General features: G+C 38.9%; 1 protein-coding gene across 1 annotated transcript in view; it reads right to left on the minus strand.

Annotated features, from left to right (window-relative positions):
- PTEN (phosphatase and tensin homolog) overlaps positions 1-15622 on the minus strand; it is a 49336-nt gene that overhangs the window by 15490 nt on the left and 18224 nt on the right. The window contains exons 3-6 of the mRNA XM_048069192.2: positions 14634-14678; positions 10621-10664; positions 7190-7428; positions 1887-2028 (exon numbers count right to left, since the gene is read on the minus strand). Coding sequence (XP_047925149.1) covers positions 1887-2028; positions 7190-7428; positions 10621-10664; positions 14634-14678 — 470 coding nt within the window. The remainder of the gene's footprint in view (positions 1-1886; positions 2029-7189; positions 7429-10620; positions 10665-14633; positions 14679-15622) is intronic.

Below are 15622 nucleotides of genomic sequence, written 5' to 3' on the forward strand. Positions count from 1 at the left end.
CAAACAAAAACAAGGACAAAATTTAACTTTAATACACAAACCAATCAGCACCAACAACAGACTATACAGATGCAGACCATAAGTCTGTCCTGTAAATCACCACCACAAAGCAGAGCCAGCCATAGCATAGCTTTCTCAGCTAAGGTAACAGCTGAAATTGTGAGGGTTTTTTGGTGCAGCCTAAGCAAATGTAATTTGGAAGTTGCCCATGGAAACTAGTATGAAAGCCATAAATATTAAATGAAACTTATTCAACAAAATCCTTCTGCATTTACTCCTGGTTTCTGTTAATAGCAGATGTAGCCTGCTCTCTAGACAACACACACCGAACCATATCTGCCTCAGACTTCACAGCAACACGGAAACCACCACTGCGGAGCTGTGGGAATCTCCACCAAGCATACCCACACTATCTTGCTGAGCAGCCTATCCGTAACACTTACTTATCTCTCTCAAATCCTCAGCACTGTGAAACCCTTTTTTTTTTTTTTTTTTTTGCCCAAGAGACATGACTCTGCTCAGTCTGTGACTTCAAAACAGAAGGAAGATGACAAAGAATTAAGATTGAAAGATACTATATATTGGTAAAATTAGTACTATCACGGTAGATACACCATTAAAGAGCAATACATCATTGCTTTCACATTCTGAAAAATCATTGAAATCTCCACAGAAACAAGTTGTTGCAGTACACGAAGATGTTGAAGTTGGTAAGTACTGTCCTCTTATATGCTTAGTAAATATTTATCTCAGCATCCTACAGTGAAAATAGCATGCTAACAACCTGGTATGGCCAAACAAGTTAATGCTCATGTGAACGATTCATACTTCATGTAACTTGATTTTGCAAGTAATAGTTATCCAAAACACTGAATAAGGAGAAAATGCAGAAATCTGTAACCTCCACACCACCATCCCAGAAACAGAGGCTTTCTGGCACTGGCTCTTCCTTTCCTCCTCCTCCTCCTCCTCCTCTTCTTGTAAATACAGCTAGCCTGACAAGCTGCTAGATTATTTCTTATGTGCATTGTGTTCAGGTACTGTCTTACAACAACATTAATAGTGCAATTTTAATCAGAGCCGCAAGAGGCACTGGAATTAATTGCACACTACAGTAATCCCCATAGCAAAACCATTAGAAAAAAACATTTCCACCGTTACAAAAAATGAACACGCAATGTCAGGCAGTTCCTGCTCTGAAACACAGCCCACAGAAAGACAGAAGTAAATACATACTTACACTAGGAAGTTTCAAGTGTGTTCCTTGCTAACATACTGCACACCAGCAACCCACATTATTCATTTACAGGTATATACAATATTTTATAAGTCTCTATATAAAGAAAAATTTCTTTCATAGTTAATTAGATATGTACCCAGTGGAGCTGATTTTTTTTTTGAAAACCATCATGGGAAGAGTAACGTCACTGCACTTGAAGCCAACTTGCCATTAAACAATGTTTTTCAGCAATTCATGTTTCCCAAGAGTTGCTATATTTTAAAAAATGGCTTTTTAAAAAAAGAACAAATATCTAAACGTGTGTGTATATATATATATATATATGGTATCACTATTTAAACAGTTACATATTTCCCAATTTAAAATTATAGTAAAATGGTCATACAAGTCTGTCACAGACCTCAACTTACTGCACCTTGGAGGATGAAAATGAATAGACCACACTAACACAGCAGATTTTGGAAAGTTTGGTATTTAAATATGGTCTTGCCATCCTTTAAGATATGCTGCCATTCACATCTCATATCAGAATGGTAACTTATGGCATGGCTGCTTGGCGTCCCACAAGTGACTTAAAGTCAAGTTCAAATGCTGCCTTGTTTCCTTACACGAGCTAATGGAGAATCATGTAGCACTGGGTACTTACTGCAAGTTCCACCGCTGAACATGGGAATTGTTTCAAACATCATCTTGTGAAACAGCAGTGCCACTGGTCTGTAATCCAGGTGATTCTTTAACAGGTAGCTATAATAGTACACGTAGCGTCTCTGACTGGGAATTGTTACTCCCTAAACAAAGGGAAAACAAATGTCAAAAAGCATCCAGACCATTTGCTAGCAGTGACTAACAGGGCTCCTGCCTAATATCTCGGGATCTAACTAAAGATGAATAAACCAAGAATGATAAGGTAAGCAAAAGTACATGGAATAAACCACCATGGTCTATGCTGAGCAAACCTTTGTGGCAGTTAGGCTGGAGACTAGCACAGAGCAAAATACCCATGCTGGTAGTAACTCGGAAGCAGGGGAATGCTCCATCACAGAAACCCATCATTACAGCTTTTTAGTAGCTCCTAACAACCCACAGGGATTTCTTTCTTGTAACTAGAAAGTTAGTCAGAGCCTGGTCACCTTAAAAAACAGCAAAAACTTAACAGCCCTTGGGCACATCCCCTTTTTTCCCAGTCAGTTGTCCACATCTCCTTCACTTGTCTGGTTCTCCAGCTACTTTTGTAGGTATCTCCTGGCATCCATCTCAAACAGCAAGGTAAAGAATGCAACCTTTTCCATATCTTGAACATAAAGCCCTCAAAGACTGGGTGTGACAGACTTCCAGCATCACTTTGAGGAGGCCCGTGTAATTTTTAAGCACCAGTACATGAATTACATTTCTACAGCAGTTTCAGAAGACTCTTCTTTTGTTTGCTAATATCACTGTACTCATGACTGACACTACCTTCTATTAAAGACATTTCAGAAATGCATTTTGAAAATCAAAAGTGGAAAGTTTCATTAATATGGGCCTGATGGTTCAAATTGTTAAATGAAGAACTTCTCAAATGAATTACAACTCTGAAGCAAACCCTTGCTTTGAGACCATATAACCAATAAACACTTTTATTACTAATTCTAAAATCTTAAACTTCAATAAATAGTTTTAAAACTCTTATAGCTACTGTTTTCAAGAGGAAGTGATGAAGATGAAAACAAATTGAATTCCCTAGAAAATGCATTATATGTTTTGTAACAGGCCATACTATATACTTGCAACTGCATCATTAAGTACACTTTCTTATTAAAACAATGTGAAATTGCAATAAACTGGAAATAACAAAAGGTTTCATATATGAATCTGTGAGCATTTTAGTCGTGAAATCCACAACACAGTGCATCTATAAACACTTAGTTCTAACATCTCCTTCACCTCACAACAGCCATAAGGCTAAGGATAGCCAGAGTACTTGGCTATCTTCCTGCCTTTATTTTAAAAATGTTGAGAGTTATACCACTTCGGCTGCTTAAAAATCACACAAAAAGGCTTTTCCCTACAGGACTTGTACAATTGCCTTCTTAAGCAGCCTTCTACTTTTCGTTCAGATGTCATCTTGGTAGTTATCGGACCCACTCCTTAAGGGAGCTTTCAAGTTTGCTTTATTGGAATCTGAGCTTCATGCTTGAGGAAATCCCAGTGTCAGAGCAAACCATTAGTAATTTGTCAACACTGCCGACCGGAAGAAAGCCTTACAGGTGAAAAAAATGCCTCCCTTCTCTGCTCATAGCTTTTCCATGCCATAAAGGATGTGCCCTACCAAGAAAGGCTAGCACACCTTACCAAGGCAACTAGGAATGGGTCCAGAATGATGGGAACAGAGCCTCTTACATGGCTGAAGTGACAGGTGATCTCAAAGCAAAAACAGTTCTCAGCCAAGAAGGCAAATCTGAGATCTCTACTCCCCAGAGACATAGCCTTTACCCTGAGATCCTCAGAATCAGCCATGGTGAAAGGGAACAGAAAGTTATTCATTTTTCAAAGGTTTGTTTTCAAAAAGAATTCTTTCGTAACAAGGTAATATTCTGAGAGGTACAATCAATCCCCACTTACTTTTATTCAAGGAAGAATAAAGAACAGGGAAGCAGTTTAAGCACTTTCTCCTTGAGCTGCTTATATTTCACACCAACCCCCATCAACCTTTTTTTTTTTTTTTCTCCTTTCTCATGGGCATCCAATAAGCTCCTCTAGTCCCTGAGACAGTTTCGAAGATAGCGCTGAGCTGTGTAGTTGTCACCAGAATTGTAAGCTGCTGGTCGTGGTTCTCCTCTCACTGTAGCATGGGCAGCATTATGAAGAAGAAACAGTTTTGGAAATAATATTCCCATAGTCACTTTAATAAAGTGTCCTACTGCAAAAGCAATGCTAAATCTGCAGCCTCAGACTAAGCTTACGGCATCGGGTTTAGCAGAGCTTGTCACCTGAGCCATCGTAACTGATCAGCTCCGACACATCAGGCGTTGGATATCTACCCTGCTGAAAAAATCATTCTGAGACTTCCTCGCTGAAAGTAATTGGTTTCTATTTCCTGTTCAGTTACATTTAACTGCTGCTATCACCACTATTAAGAGTTTTTCCTCAAATACAACAATATGAAGATCAAAGAATGCTCTTGAATGGATCATCTCCAGCTGAAGTATTTGATTAGCTGTTCCCAGCTGATAACTATTCATTGAGTAGTCCATGCTTCCTTCTGAGACTATCCTCACCATAAAACCCTTCACAGAAGATGTGGGAATAAATAGAAAGCTCCAGCTGTAGGAACCTAGAGTTGTCAGTTTTCATCATCTCAGTAGTATTTCAGTATCCATCTTAAGGAAAAAAGAGGTGATAAGCTAACCATTTCAAACTGTGGAAGCAGCAGCATTTTTTTAGAAAACTTATTTTGGGACTGACTTCTTCCTCAGTTCTGAAAACAGGCTGGACAACCACAATTATTTACCAAATTCCAGAGAACAGTATCTCCCTTGGTTTAAAGAGAAAGAAAACAGTGCTGTTCTACTACAGTGGTGGTGACCAACAGACGCTTTTTTATCCAGTGCCTTGTAATCTTTCCCATTCTCTCCTTCTAAAAAAGGATCCCTCCCATGATGAGTTACAGAAGTTGAATGAGGCAGCTTATGTGAAAAAAATCACTTTTAGGTGAGAGAGAACCTTTTAGACTCAAGCTCTGTAATGTCTTATTCCCCACTACCTTTCCCAGGACAAACAGTACATCAGCAGACTCTCTAGGAATTGTCAGCTTAATCTACAACAACTCTCGCTGGATGTTGCAAATGCTTCCGCGAAGCTGCTTGTCCCATCAGGCACTTGGGAAATGCTTGCTACAGAAGTACTCAGGGGTTGTTCTCTTGACCAATTAGTCATACTTCCTCTTGCAATTAGACTCACACTTCCTGCCAGCATGGACAGAACCCTCTTGAGACTCACTTTGCCATGCACATTAATGGCTACGGTGATTTTAGTTGTACTATTCTGAGTAGCTATACAAAAGGTGCACACCTTGTGCTTGCTTTAAAGAAAATATGGTACCTAATTAAAGCCAGTTTTCCTTTATCATGCATGTCTTGGCCCAGCAACAACAACAACAAAAAGTTTCTTGTCCCTGGGTGCAAGCAGCTCTTTTGATGTCTCAATTACTTTGAGTTCAGGAAGTCAATTATATAAAGGTGTGGTGAAGTGTCAAATCCTAGAGCAGCACTTGGCATGTGATACTGAAACACTGGCCGAAAGTGAAGACAAAGCTCGCAGAACGTACACTAGAATACCTGTTTATACACGCTACTGTTACAATCATGCGAATCACATACTGCCCACTGTCCAAATAAAGATAACCAGGCTCAAGCGGAGCTGGGAAAAATCAACTCTTCCAGAAGAGACATCGAAACCAAAACAAAGTTGCTGGTTATAGACAGTATTTACAGTGAAGCTAAACAAGGCTCTCACTATTCCTGTTTACTAAACCCTCTGCTACCTCAAACATGCCAGAAGGACCGCTGAGGTACTAATGAACACTTAACTGACCTTATCCTCCAAACAGTAACACGCAGAAATACTACCCTCTTCATACAAAAAGGAAACTGAGGTACAGCATACTTCACCATGTATTCGTTGAGGTTTGCAATTTTCATGTTATTTTATCTGGCTCTTTAGATAATCCTTATCAGTAAGAGCAATCTACATTGTTTATTCATCACACAGCTTGTTCCTATTCACTATCGTGCCCTCTTACCAAAACCCATGAAGCTGTGGTGGGAAACCTTTACGCTGTCTCCTTTCTAGTATCATACCACAACTATCTTCTAAAGCAGAACATGGAATAGCAGCTCCATCTCGTAAAAACAGCAAACTAGGAATTCATTTGCTCCTTCTAATGAATCAACAGCCAAGTCCTAAAATTCCTTATGCGATACTTCAGCTCTCAAGAGCCTTCAAACACGAAACTCTACTTATTAGAGGTCTACACACTGTGAAATTAATACTTTATGCAAATATTACAGGAACACAGAGAGCTCGGTACTTCAATAGGCTGAAATTGGCCTACTGAGATGATTCTCCAGGGCCACTCTACCAACATGTACAAGGAAATGATGGAAGATAAGCACGGAAGCTTGTTGAAATGACCTTGCATCATACATTTTATTATATTTGGAGTAAAGGTTTCAGGGAAAAAAAAAACCTTAATTCCCATTAATGAGGCATAACCAAGCCAAAAAGGTCCAACATACAGTTACTGCTAAGTCAGTCTGCACCACTGACAAGGTCTTAACAGAAAGCTCTTGTAGCCACGAAAATCATTTCTCTGAAATGACAACCACCCACTCCTCAGAAGTACAAGAAATTAAATGGCCACCCCTGACAAAGCAGGCTCTGAGGCAGACAATATCTATCCTTAACAATACTTTTTAATGAAAAGGGAGCATCCATCATTGGACTGGATATACTCTTCCAGTAGGGATATTCATCTGTAAAAAGCACTTTAATGACTATGCATCTCAGAACAACACCACAGAAGTTGGGAGAACCTGAGGAACTGAACGGCTCATCCATTCAGGCAAAACAACCTAGAATAATCCTCTTATTTCAGCTGAAAATGCTGAACGAGAAGGTTCACTCATCAACCACCTATTTGATGTAACACACAGCAGAACACTATTTAAAAGGCTATTTAAAATAAACTGTCCAGATCATCATGAACAGGAAATGGAAAAAACAGACTTTCAGTGTTGTGGCTAATTGCTTCTGCTGCTTAAGAAAGCTTTTGTATTGGGAAGGACTGTACAGATCCAGTAACGTTAAAGCATTTAAACATTAAGCATCAAATCAGATATTACAAAACATTTCTTAAAGGGTTTGACTATTCAAAGTGACCCCAACCAGGAAAAGTATAAAGTAACTTACCTTCTTATCTCTGGTCCTTACTTCCCCATAGAAATCTAGAGCTTCTTGAGCCTTTAAAAACTTGCCTCGATGCAACAAATATGCGCATATCATTACACCAGTTCGTCCCTTTCCAGCTTTACAGTGGATTGCTGCAACATGATTGTCATCTTCACTTAGCCATTGGTCAAGATCTTCACAAAAAGGTTTAATGAGCTCAAGTTGTGGTGGGTTATGGTCTTCAAAAGGGTACTGTGCAACTGTAACAAGAAAGAAAAACTTATTAAATCTCAAAAGGAAACTACAACAAGCTCAACTAGACGTGTCACCTTTGGACAAACACACACAAAAAAATTAACATTCTAAATAAAAACTGTCTTATATGTAATATGTATATACATACAGCTTTGTTTTTACTGTTATTCAGCAGCATACTACACACTAAACACATCACAGACATTTCTCTATTAATACATAAGCACGTATCTTACAGAGACTATTTCACAGTGCTTCTGAAACAAGTGGCACAGACTCTGTATTTTACATGGTTCTTCTGGAATTTAAGAGTGCACTGGCACAAAGAACAACCTTGTGAAAATCCATTAGTCAATAATTAGACTACCTGCTGAGAGAAAGCAGGGCCAAACCTCACTCACTGATCAGAGACAGGAATTTTGCAGCAAGAATTCTGAGTGGCTGGTTCTACATTGGGAACACACACTCAGAATTTGCTCAAAGCGGTTTAGAAACAAAACTAATTTATATATTAAATAATTGTAATCAAAAAAGAAATCTCATGCAAGGCACCTGCAATACCTATGGGTTTTAAGATGGAAACCATCAAACATAGTTGTCCTTTTTTTATGTGGATGTGTGTCTATATGTATAAACACACAAACTTTTTCCATCTAGAGATGGAAATAATTTCAAGCAAGCATGTAGGAAATAAAAAACCCCACTCTGAGCAAAAAATAAGCAACAGGCAGATAGTGGTACCCAAAAACAAACCTATTCCTGACTCATCAGATCAGACAACAGATAATGCCACACTGGTTGGCAGAATTACATAGAGATGTACTAGTTTGGTCAGAACTGCACTTCTCAAAGCACACCCTGATTCTTGATCAACAGACTTGGGACCTTACAAGTCCGGTTCCTTTAAAAATTTCTCAGCTAGAAACACCATTTCCTTTTCTGGTCTAAATATGAATACATTTCATTTTTGGCATATGTTTGTATTTGTTTCAGAAGTATTACTCTCTTGTCATACACACAAGGCTCCTTTTGATGAACCCCCAAGGACTTAAAGAGCAGAAGTGAGGTATGAAGTTATGGAACTGCTAAATCACTGTAGCACAAGTCTGAAGCCTTTCGGAGGGATCTGCAAGGACAGTTTATTCTCTTGCAGTACAGACTGTCCGCTTAATCTCCTAGGAGACCAAAAAGGGAAGCCTGATAAAGTGAATAATCTCTGTTAAAGAAGCAGCAAAGCTTAATGAACATGAATGTACAAGAAATAAATTCTTGCACTTTGAAGACACCCAAAGCAACCATTGCATGCAAAGTTACACAGATGTTACTTTTCGCAGCAGATATAAGTGAAAGGAAGAATTTATTTAGAAGCCCCTAAAATAGGAAACTACTCAGAATCAAAGACTTGCAGCATCTCCTATGTTAACCATATCCAGTAACGTTCCTGTGAAGAGAAGAGACAAAGGAGTCCCAAAAGAACTGTTTGAAAAATCCCAATTAGTAACAGCTTGTTGAAGATGCTCTCCAAGATTTGGGATCACAGGCAAACCCTGCAGGATTTTCTGCAAAGACTGAATGAGGAACTGGTGAAATGGGTGCGCTGCGATGGTTCAGACGAAAAGTCAGAAAGCAACCTTAGGAAATATCAAGCTGTAGAGTCTCGAGCTTTTTTGAGGAGAGTGCAGGTACTCCATGGATAAGGTTACTAACACTGGAGAGCACTGCATGGAGAACAGCTCTGACTCCTTTCTCCAAGCTCCCAGACATTTCAAGAAAAACTCCATAGCACATAAGGGAAAAAAAAAAACAAAAAAAAAAACCATGGCAAAGTAGAAGACAATTTCCAGCATGGAAGTACTTTAGAAACTACACAAGCCCTGGACAGAAAGCCAGCATCTGGCATTGAAGAGCTTTCAACGTTTGGTTTTGCATTTGATGCTAGAACATTCAAGCTGAAAACTGAATTACTACGGTGTTTCACATTTTCAGCATAGAAAGGAGACCTTCCCTTTGAAATTAATTCACTTCCAAAGATTTTAAAAGACAACCATTCTGCTGCTTCTAATAAAAGTTAGTCCCAAGTCACCAATGTGATCATCTAAGGTAACTAATTTGGCAACAACAAAAAAAAATAAAATATGTAGTTCCCTAGAACAGCTTATGCAGAGGAGCTGTAAATGGTGCTGTCACAAACAACATTTTTGGATAGGATTGACAGCGAAGGGATCCAAGCAATTCCACAACAGAAAGCATAAATTAATGCAAGCACATGTTCTGGACATTATATTAGAAGTATGTCCTTTTCATTCATGCCTTTTCTCTTACCCAAAAAATTGCCCAAGCAGATCTTAAGATACTTTTTTTCTGGCTTCTACATGCTTAGTAAGGTTTCAGAACACTGCCATTCAACATAGTTAGTACAAATGAGGAGAAAAGATGACTTACAAATGAAAACCTGAGTTCCTCTACATTCAGACATTAAAGCAGTCAATTGCATTTTGGTCACGTTCTAAACACCCTCTTTAAAACTAGAAGGATGTTATAAAATAAATAATAAAAAAGTCAAGTCCTTGTTAAGGACCTAGTATTTATTACCTGGGGCGTTCATACTGACAAAACAGGAACATCAGTTTCCACTCCCCAAGAGCCTCATCAAAAGGAGCCCCTAAAAGTTTCCCCACAGGTTCTGGTAGTTCTGCAAAGTATCTAAGAACCACATCATCTCAAAGAATCATCGAATGGGATTTTACTTTATTTTTTTTAGAGCAACTGAAGGTATGGTCCAGAACTCCGAAAAGCTGTACATGTACAGTGACATTAGCTTAATAGTGTTCTCCATTTTTATTCTCAGTGATGCTTTTGCATAAAAAAAATAGACTTCCCTAACCTTCACAGCTCTATTTTACAGTAGGTTTGCCAATTGAATTGAACAGAAACCTCTATACAAGCCATTCTGCAACAATTGTTGAAATAGTAGACTTCTCATTGCTGTATTAGGTCTTGGTCTAGTTAATTGTCAGGAACACATTTATTATTTTTTTTGAAAGCATAAGGAATATACTAAGTTTCTTCAATAATTCAAATGCTATTTGACATCATTCCTCACTCCCAACTCTCCTAAATTATTATTCATCATTCTATCTTCATCCATAAACTGCGAAATTTAAAGAGAATACACATATTAGACAGTGAAAACATACCTCTGCAGTTAAATTTGGCGGTGTCGTAATGTCTTTCAGCACATCTAAGAAGAAAAATAAGACAGGAGTTCAAGACAAGTTTCTGAAGCACTCCTAACATGTCACACCTTGGAACATCCAGATCAACATAATGGAAAATTATATATACACATCATCATCAAGATTTAAACCTACAGCTGGAGACTACATACAGAAAAAAAATATTTTATTGCAGATTTATTAAATTGCTCAATAAAACATCAGTTATTTTACTGAAATGCAATTACTTACCCTATGGTAATTGTGGTCCGTCAGTGTGACTCTCAATGGAGACACTCACGCAAGTAATGCAACACGCTATTATTTTTACCACTGTAGCATTAACTATTCCAGCCACTCGAGCAGCTTTATTGCTCCCACATAAGCACATATGGACAAGATGGCTGTGACCTTCATGAACCAATTGACTGCTCTCAAAGTATGTGTCAAGATGCATCCGCAACAACACAGATGCCAGGGGTCATGGGAGTCACAAGGACATTTTTAAGACCCTTACCTAGTGCAACCCAAGCAAAGCACTCTTCTTTCAATTACAGAACTGTGACACAAACACCACAGGTAACTGAAAGCACCACTGAATATTACAATACAGACCGCTATTATCAAACAGATGGTGACACTGCTCTCCAACTTGGCATTTGTTCTTGAAATTAGGTCAACTGAAAAAAAGGCCAGTAAGCCAGTTTCCCCCTCACAGACCCTGGAAACAAGCACATTTCTGAAGACTCTGGAGTTGCACCAATGTCTGTTTTACTACTCCACAGAAGATTCACTCTAGCTAGCTATCAGCAAAGCAAACCACACAATGTTAGTCATACAGAATGACTTGCCTAGGGATAAGCAGAACTGATCAGATATACAGAATCCAGCCAAAACGGCATGCCATAAGGAAATGAGCTATATCAGGCGTTGGGGCTAAGGGGAAAGAAGATAAGAATAGGACGCCCTTCTGTAATCTTCCTTGGAGTTGCTCTCTGTAGGAAAAGTGCTGTGCTCCTATGTTACACAAGTAAAAATACAGTTCAGAAAGGAAAATGAGAACAACTCTTCCTCAAAATAACAGGACTCTAGGTTAAACATGATGTTGGAGATCATTTCAGTAGACAAAACACATCTAGGTCTTCTGTTCTGGTTAAAACCTGGACTCTTCATAGTGTTCAAATAACCCTACCAGTTTCAGGATGGGTATGAACTTATCTTTCTTTCACAGGTATGCTATGACTGCCACCTTTGGAGCTGTATAGGGCTTACTTGACACCTTCAGACACACAGACTTTTAGGCTCTGACCTTTATGACTGTTCCACCTAACCAAAGCCTCGCAGACCCTGCATTGAGCTTTGTCCACAAGACTCATACACCAGGGACAGAAGCAGATCTGCTGGGGTTGCTAGTGCACTCAATGCTTTCCATTTTTTCTGAATTCTAGAGCTTTCCTGGCTCTAGCCTTTGCTAGGGAAAAGTCCGGCAGTTTCCATAGCTCTGAACACACTGCTGACACCTTCTCTGGGCCAAGCGTCATGGAGCAGGTTGAGCTACCAGGTGGGTCTCAAAAGAACATTATCTGCACTTGAGCTTTCAAGAAGAAAGGTTAGACGCTGGAAGTACACCCAAGATGTAGTCACCACACCTGGAGCAGCCATCAGCCATGCTGGGCAAAGGACTGTTACGAGTTAGTCAGCATCTGAACTTTGGAAGTTGAGCCTGCTAGGAAGCAAAGTAGTTAATACAAAGCATCTTATCCAACTGCACTCTTCAAGAAAGTTTCCTTCTTCCTTCTAAAGAAACACCCTGTTCAAAGTGGTACTATGGGACAAAACTCTTCAAGACAAAAAAAAAAATCCACACATGGGCAAAAAAAGCTTTCAAATTGTTAAGTTTGAGAGAGTAGCAAGTAGAATACCATAAGGGATAGAAAATAGTTTTGTTGATACCAAGGATAGAAACTGAGCACAGAACATAGCCATGTCACTCTCTATGCCCTCATATGGGAGCTGTACACAACACAGGGCAGATGCTGAACTCCAGACACGGCTGTACAAAACATACTCCTGCTCCCCTGCATGGAACTCGTGCATATCGACATTAGAGATCCCACTGGCATACCCTTTGGGATGTTCCCATTGCTTAGCATTTTAAGAGCATTTGGTTTTTAGACACAGTTAGACCTGTAGTGCAGTCAGATCTCCCGATGAAACCTGAAGATTCTGGGGGGATTTTGGAAGGAGTCAGTCATCAGGGTTTTGTAATCCTATGAGCAGAACTCTGACAGCACATTTAAAGCAACTCCAATGCAAAGTACTGCCAGATGGGCACCTCCCTGGTCACAGCCACGATCCTGTTGCTGACGGGACCACAGGACACAGAAAAGACATGTCAATGGCCAACCCCACACGCACAGAGACATACAAAGTAAGCAGAGAAAATCCACGTTGCTCATTACAGTGCTTTCAAGTATCTACCTTTATCGAAGATACTTAAGAAGGTGGAGAAGTGTAGATGACAATAGGGGAAAGAATAATTTGGTGGCATGTGAAGATTGAAGATGAAAGTGAATGAACATGTTAAAACAAGGAAGAACACAGTAAAAATAGCAAAGGGTTAAAGGCACAATCAAGAAAAAACAAATAAGAAACAAAATGAAATCTACTGCTCAAACATTCACTGGGAAGCTGAAAGCCAAGATGTGAGCATAAGGCAAAACTCACATCATTTAAGCATCAGTTCAGAAAAATCTTTCTAAATCCTTAAGAAAACTGCTCAATATACACATCACTATCAATTTTATGTAACTGCTACCTTAAGGGAACTCAAATCCTGTGCCAGTGCTTGAAATCCTTCTGGATATAGTCATATAGCTCCCCTGAACTCCTACTTCCTTCTTTTAAAGAGATACAACGGGCCAATTACTTACAAAGGATCAGATTAATCCAAGGAGATGCTGTTCTCTGAAATACCCGAAGGCTGTGATTTCTTCCTACTGCATGACCAAACACTCCAGCAATTCACCCAATGGCATTTATTTACTTAATATGTGTACAGATTTTGCACCCGTAAAGACATAGATAACCTGGCCTCTCTAGCCAGAGAGGAAGTTTAAAAGCTATGCAGCAGTAACTTGAATCTCCACTTCCAAGTGATCCATTTTTTCAGGATAAAGAAAACATCCTTTTAAAGTGTAATGCATTGCCTGGATACTACTATTGTAAGCCATTACGACTGTGCTTTATTATTTTATTTTAAATAAATATGCTTCTAAATATTTGCATTTTTTCCACTAATAATTCCTCAACTCAGATTTTTGGGAAAAAATGGGGGGGTAGGAAAACCAGGACCTGTCCTTCAGCATCTGTTGACATGACAAAATCATTCATTCAAATGAAATTAGGCTAAATTAGCATATAAAGATTATCAAGGGACAAAAAAGAAAGCATTTCTGTTTTGTAACAAGAACAGCTTTTAGCATAACTGACTTTTCTGATGAAAACGTTACACTTCTAAAGCTGAGAAACCATCACGCTACTGATTGCTGTGGTAGTTTAGTCAAAATAATGAACAGGGACAGTGAAGAATACATCCAGAACCTTGGTACCAATACAGTTCGATACCTCCAAAAAATACAAACTATACAGGAAAGTATTCATTTGGCAACTTCTTCACTGCAGACATTAATATATTAACAGAAAGCCTGCTGTGAATTACTTTTCACTTTTTAATCACACGGTACAAGCTCTAGATGGGCTGGGTGCCAAGTCATTTAAAAGCGTTCGAGTAATATGAATACACACCAGCATTTCATTTAACCTCACTCAGCTTTGCTAAATGAAGTAACAGTGCTCTCAATCAAGCTTAATTGTTTTAAGAAATGTGCAAAACATCTCTAATTCTGCTTCAGTACAGCAGCAAGCCACTTTCACTCATAAGCTATTTTTAGAACCCATTATTTTGGAAAATGTATCTATATGAGCATACTTACAGATTGTATATCTTGTAATGGTTTTTATGCTTTGAATCCAAAAACCTTAAATAGGGGGAAAAAAAAAGGCATGTATTAATATACATTTCAATAATGATGGTCTTAATTTACAGCATCATTAAAACAACATCCATCACGTGCAGCTCCGCATTCCACATTCCAGCTGGCCCTGTGGTACCTCCAAGCAGGGCAGGCAGCATGTTGCAAACCTCCCTTGTACAAATAATCCATCAGTATGAGTGAGACTACTTGTGCAACTGAGGGACCCAGAGCTGACACGCAACTGAAGCATTTATCGTATGCACCAATTTGCGCTGACTTAGAAGATATTCACACATCAATATATTAAACTGGGGAAGTGTCGTTCATTTTTAAAACAGAAAGTACCGACTGTGAAGAATCTGTACACAGTTACTTCCAATATGATCATCTATGCAAACTATTTTGCTACAATGGTGTTTCCAATGAAAAAAAGCAGTCAAAGTGACTTCTGTAATCCCATTCAAACAGCCAGAATCATTTATTTTTAAAACCTGTTTTTTAAGATGGCCATCATTCGCCACTGAAATCTGAAGACCATGCCCAGTGACAGTCCGGGTTCAGAAAGGAGAAAGCCCATTCTAGTTTTTTTTCACACTTGCGCTCATTTCATTTTCACGCTAACTTTGTAATGAAAACTTCCCCTACAAGCCTCAGAGAGCTAAACTGCAAACGTGATTCATCAAAATTGCCATGATTATATATGATGTGTCACCTGGCAGTGTTCAAGAAGAAATAACATACAAATGTTTACACTTAACATCATCAACAGTGTGTATCTGCACATCAGCCAGAAGGAATTTAATTAGCCATGACAGAACATGCTGTTCAAATTGAAAGAAACACTAGCTGCTAAAATCCTGGAAAGCTCAAGCAAAAACAAGCTCTGGTTATCAGTCATAATATTCCAGAAGAACCTAGAAGAACTTTGTGGTTAAACTGATGCGTTA

This window comes from Anser cygnoides, chromosome 7, assembly GCF_040182565.1.
Source record: "Anser cygnoides isolate HZ-2024a breed goose chromosome 7, Taihu_goose_T2T_genome, whole genome shotgun sequence".
Lineage (NCBI taxonomy): Eukaryota > Metazoa > Chordata > Aves > Anseriformes > Anatidae > Anser > Anser cygnoides.